Source organism: Anarhichas minor, unplaced genomic scaffold (genome assembly GCF_050575085.1).
Source record: "Anarhichas minor isolate MPS153535 unplaced genomic scaffold, ASM5057508v1 ptg000021l, whole genome shotgun sequence".
Lineage (NCBI taxonomy): Eukaryota > Metazoa > Chordata > Actinopteri > Perciformes > Anarhichadidae > Anarhichas > Anarhichas minor.
The window spans coordinates 1,566,733-1,572,732 of NW_027466467.1; the positions used below are offsets into that span (position 1 = coordinate 1,566,733).

The window sequence follows — 6,000 nt, forward strand, 5'->3', positions numbered from 1 at the left end:
TGGAAGTGGCATATACACTGGACACAGACTCCTGTATAAATGCAGTACGAAGGTTCATCTGTAGACGAGGTGCAGTCTCCACTATCAGGTCTGATAATGGCACAAACTTTGTTGGAGCCAACCGAGAGCTGAAGGAAAGTCTGGCTGTTTTGAATCATGGCAAAATTCAAAGGGCTTTGGTCCAGGATGGCATAAAATGGAACTTTAACACACCAGCAGCTTCCCATCAAGGCGGCATCTGGGAGCGCCTGATTCGTTCAGTGAAAGGTGTTCTCACCTCAGTGCTTCAACAGCAAATTCTGGACGATGAAGGACTCCAGACTATTTTCTGTGAGGTTGAAGCAATTCTAAATGACAGACCCATCACAAAAGTCTCAGATGACCCAGATGACCTCGAAGCTCTCACACCAAACCACATTCTAATGTTAAAGGGCAAACCAATCATGCCACCAGGACTATTCGATCAAAGTGATCTATACAGCAGGAAAAGGTGGAAGCAAATACAGTACATGGCTGAACTCTTTTGGAAGAGATGGATCTCTGAGTACCTACCTATGTTGCAAGAGAGACAAAAATGGACAAGGCCAAGAAGAAGCCTCACTGCTGGAGACATTGTCCTTGTTGCGGACACCACAGCTCCAAGATGATCTTGGATAATGGGGAAAGTTTTGGATGCAAGACCAGATACAAAGGGGCTGGTGCGGTCTGTGCGACTTCAAACCAGGACCAGCATTCTGGAGAGGCCGGTGACGAAGCTCTGTCTGCTATTGGAAGCAGCAGACTAAACATCATGGACTGATGTTTTCTCCACCTCTATCTTTCTCTACCTCTATTTTCTCTCTCTCTAATCTTTCTCTTCTTGTTTGTCGTAGGTGTCAAGAAGAAGATTAACTTTAGGTCATGTTTATTGTAGGAATAGCTCGTTTGAGAATAATAATTGTGATATTATGCACAATTAGGGGCCGGAATGTTGGAGCTATTTATTTGATATTGTATTTTGTTATTTCATTTATAAGTATTGTTTAATTATTGTAGATGTTTTATATATTAAGATTATTTTTCTCTTTAATAGTAATTTGTTTAGTTATATTGTTTTTTGGGTAATTACTGTGGGCACCTGTTGCTATATATATGAGTAGAAGGATAGGACCAGCATGCACCGGGGTGGGCGTATAGTTTTTACCAGCATATCACATCACAGGAGAGACAGCACGACAGGAGTTTTGTTAGTTCGTTTGTTTGTTCGTTTGTTTGCTTTATTCAATAAACACGAAAATCGGAATCCTGCATGGACAATCCACTCTCTTCTGGCTGCGTAAGAATACCGACCACGGTGCATCAGTGGCGTTTGATTATTGTTTGTTTAAATTGGATTAAGTCGACAAATGGCCACTACAAAAGGTTTTACACGTTTATTTAAAAGATGTTTAAACATTTCAAAGACAGAATAAAGAAATATAATTGTTTAATTATTTAACCATTGACACTGAGTTTAAAACAATTTAACATATTTAAATGAACAAATATGTGATTTTATACTGTAATATAATAAATTTATGTTTCTCTATAAATTACAGATTTAGCTGATAGATGATTCAATCATTTTTAACAAAATCCCAAAATGCTGCCGTCAAAGACAAAGACAGCAAACAGAGAGCTGCAGATGACGTCTTTTTGTAGTCCGACTCCGGAAGTTCCCTCGACTAAAAGTCAAAGCAGTTATTGATAAACTCCTCAAGTCTTTATTTGGATCCCATCACCTTCTGCAAAGTGGTTCCTGAGGTCTACATCTCTTTCCCCACATCCTCGATTCCTTTCGAGCGCTGAGATCGATATCTGGGTCACACACCGGAGGACAGAGGAGACGAGGAGACAAGGAGACGAGGAGACAAGGAGACAAGGAGACGAGGAAGCTTAAAATCAGGGAATGAGAGACTCCTGGTCTTCATGGCTCCAAACACGATGAACATGAACATGAACAATTTAAAATGAAACCAAACATAAAGATCAGAAACTAAGTGAAACATGTTTACATATAAAAAGGTTTACAATCGAAACAAAAATAAATTTATTGAACTAATTAAAAACAAAAATAAAATATAAAACAATAAGTGAAATAAAACTCAACATGTTTTAAGTAATGAGACACCAGGAGGACAGGTTCATCTTAACAGGTTAAATTCAGGGACTTTTCACTTTTAAGGAATAAACATCGTAAATATAATCATCCTCTTCATCTCTAACTGCTCTGTTCCACTGTTACACAGACCTTCAGTGGTGATGTCTTCACTTTATCTACAGTGTCAATGTATGGAAACATCCTCTCAGTGAAAGTGTGTGTGAAGGTGTGTATGTGTGTGTTAGTATCAGGATCAGAGAACGACAGCTTTCCTCTGTTCCAGTCCAGATTCACTCTGATCCTCTGGAGCTTCTTCTGTACTAAGAGAACAGTGAGTCGACCTGGTAGTGACCATGCTGAGTATTTATCTTTATAGAACTGTATTAGCCATAATCCAGACTGAATGAGTCCCTTCCTCTGGACAGACTCTGCTAACACACCCAGTGACCAGCCTGTACTGTCTCCTACCTCGACATCCCAGCTGTGAGTCCCTGAGTTAAATCCCTCAGAGCCCAGAACAAACAAGTCTTCATCAAACCTCTCTGGATTATCAGGAAGCTGCTGTTCCTCTCCAAAACTCACACTGGTCAGATCTTCAGACAGGATGAGGTTTGGATGAGCAGTGTTTGGGTCCAGAACCACAGGAGTGTAGGAGACCATGTCCTTCATCTTGTTCCAGATGTTGAAGGTCAGGTTGCCCAGGTGTTTGGCCTCGTCTATCAGAGCTCCTGAGAGCAGCTGTGGATCCTCCAGCAGGGGGCGCTGCTGGACTCTTTCCACTGCAGCCTTGTAGTTGTTCAGGAATGAGACGTCTTCAGCTCTCAGCTCGTCCTCTGTGGCTCTGACTGTGTCTGAAAGAGCTGCTATCTCTCTGCTTAGAGCCTCCATCTTCTCCTTCATCTGCTCCTCTTCCTCCCTCAGTGCAGCCATCCTGGCCTCCTCTTCCTCCTCTAGAAACTGGTGAAGCTTCTTAAACTGCTCCTTAATCTGCCTCTCTGTGCGTCGGGCCTGGACCTTCATGTGTTCTGCTGTTTGATCAGACTTCACTTTAACTTCTTCATAAACCTTTAACTTCTCCTTTAAGGGCTCCAGAGTTTCCTGAAGGTTCTTCTTGTGTTGTGGAGCAGCTTCATCGATGGGTCTGAATCTGTGGTCGCTGTGTTTCTCTGAATCTCTGCAGACGACACACACTGGCTGCTGATGGTCCAGACAGAAGAGTTTGAGTTTCTCAGAGTGCAGACTGCAGAGAGGCTCTGAAGATCTCTGATCTCTCTCCAGTAAGAAGGACTCACACAGGTTCTTTAACACCAGGTTAACAGGTGGATCTGACCTTGAAGATCTTCTCTTACAAACTGGACACTCCTGAGTTGGTTTCTCTCTCCACCAGCTCTTCAGACAGTCTTTACAGAAGCTGTGGCTACATGACAGAACAACAGGATCTCTAAAGACTTCATGACAGACCGGACAGCAGAGATCCTCCTCTGATCTGGAAGCCATTTTGTCTCTGAGTGAAGCTGAAAACACAGAAAGTACATCAGTCATGGCTCCCCTCCCTCCTCTACTAACTTCTCTGTTTTTAGTCAAACTCACATTCAGTGTGTGGAGCGTCAGCAGGTTGAAGCAGCAGTGTTGTAGTTTTCCTCTGTTCTCTCCTGTAGCTGAACTCACTCAGAGGAAGTTGTTAGTTTGGTCTGAAGGTGAATCTGATCGTCTCTCTCTCAGTCTGTGTGTCTCTCTTTCGTGAGGAAGAATCACAAACTGTTTGTCTCAGGTGAGGGGTGGAGCTTTGTCACTCCTCTGATAAACACTTTTCCTGTAACACAGGGGTGTGTTTCACTCCACAAACACCTACCACACCTCTACAGCTCACTGGTTAACAGGTTTTACCTCATTTTATCTGTACGACGAACATTTTCATTACACGACAGAAGCAGGTAGAAGTACTTCAGTACATTAGTACTTCAGTAGTACTGCAGTACTCTAGTACTTGTACCTGTAACTGTCCTCAGTTGAAGTCACAGCTTTGTAATAAAGGTAAATCTTACCGTCTGTCTGTCGGTGAGTCTCTTCACACTGAGAACTGAACAGTAACAAACTGTTTCCTGTTTGTCTCAGATGATGTCATGTAAGGGGCGGAGCCGTTGAGCTTGATGCTTTTTCCTCCAGAATGTAGAGAAAAGACGTACAGACGTATTGACTGTTAATGTTAGCTAATGACATCAAATCTACATCGCTTTAACCACTGCTGATTCAATTTAGTTTTCTTGTCCTTTGCTCACAGTGCTGGTGTTCGTAAAGCCCACTTTCATGTGATCATATGTAATTAACACACAACATCCACATCAACACCTCCTCCACCCGCTGCACTCTGCTGGACCTGATGCTCCATCTTTCCCTCTGTTTCACAGAGGCTTGTGTTTATTTTGTGCGTCTTTAATGCATTTTATCTCCTTTTCTGTCTTCCATTAACGTGTTCAGTGCCTCTGACTGCATTTATAATTACGCTGCAGACAGACAGTTAAATTGTGTGTCACAAAGGAGGAGGAGCCAGCAAACAGTGAGGGAGGGGTTGTAAACTTCAACTGTGTGAGCTAACAGGCTAACAGGCTAACTCGGCCTCCACAAAGTTTAAATTTATACAATTTATTAAACATTTGACTTAGTCAGCGGCTGGTTTTATTATCTTACCTGCAGCTATAAAACAAGAATATAAACACATTTCTGACTGATATGTGACTGCAGCATTAAAAATAACAATTAATATAATATACAATCATGAGTACTGTTCGGAGTATTTCCTTAGATGTAGTTGAAGACCACTGGATCCTCATGTATTCACACAATGGGTCCATCCTTCAGCTGCTGTCGTCGTAAATCAGGAGGTAAATACTTCCAGCTTGTGGCTCTAAATTCAATAAAAAGAACGTTAAGATGTTCTGAGTAAATCTGTCCCTGAGGTCTCTACAAGGCTGAATGTTTGTGTTCAACATGTCCTCACGTGTTGGCTCAGCCTGAAAGAGTGCTGTGTGTTGACAAAAACACTCTGAGGAGCGACCGTGAGAGCTGCAAACCAAACCTCCAATAAAAAGGAATCTGACCTTTCTCCTGAAGAGAATTCAATCAAAATTCATTCACAATTCATTCTTTCATCCAAAGGTTGAGCCCAAACACCCACAACCAAAATACTGAGAAATATAATACTCACAAAGAAAACACTCGCAAACATAATACTGACAAATATAATACTCACAAAACACTCACGAACAAAATACTGACTAACAAAATATTCACAAAATACTCGCAAAGAAAATGCTCAAAAACAAAATACTCCAAAATCAATATACTCACAAACTAGTCAAAAAACAAAATACTCACAATACTACCATGAAAAGGATTTCTCACAACCAAAATACAACCACAATAATCGCAAATGAAATATTCACAAACAAATTACCCACAAAAATAAAATATTCTGGACTGAAATACTCTCTAACGAAATACTCACCACTCAGACTTTTATTCTTCCACCGTTAATTAAATCTGCAGGACTTCCATGTTTGTGGCCACATTGTTTTTACATAAACGTTATTTAGACAGATACTGATTTAACTCATAACTCAAACTTTACAGTATTTGTTGCACACAGAAATCCTGCCGGTCAGCACCTGAAAAATAGTTTATTTGATCAAAATAAATAACAAAAATACTTAATTTCAAAGCGCTTCTCTTCAAATGTCATGGTTTAAAGTTTCATAATCATTATACAAAAAGTCTGGAGAGTTATCTTTTTCTTAAGTTTAGTTTAAACATCCTATAATTCATGAGGACCCGTATGGAGGCTAATGTCTGTCTGTTGGTCCACCACTTTGGTCCAGACTGAA

The 6,000-nt window shown here is 40.9% G+C and overlaps 1 protein-coding gene across 1 annotated transcript; it reads right to left on the bottom strand.

The window, feature by feature from the left end:
- Positions 1-1,397: 1,397 nt before the first annotated feature.
- LOC142954846 (zinc-binding protein A33-like) lies at positions 1,398-4,193 on the bottom strand. The gene is made up of 2 exons (XM_076096125.1): positions 4,165-4,193; positions 1,398-3,633 (listed from the first exon to the last, which is right to left on the bottom strand). The coding sequence occupies exon 2, from the start codon at positions 3,614-3,616 to the stop codon at positions 2,240-2,242; it is 1,377 nt and encodes a 458-aa protein (XP_075952240.1). The 5' UTR covers positions 3,617-3,633; positions 4,165-4,193; the 3' UTR covers positions 1,398-2,239.
- Positions 4,194-6,000: the final 1,807 nt, after the last annotated feature.

Bases quoted from the DNA above. Each gene is read 5' to 3' on its own strand.
- LOC142954846 (XM_076096125.1), bottom strand. From the start codon at position 3,616: ATGGCTTCCAGATCAGAGGAGGATCTCTGCTGTCCGGTCTGTCATGAA.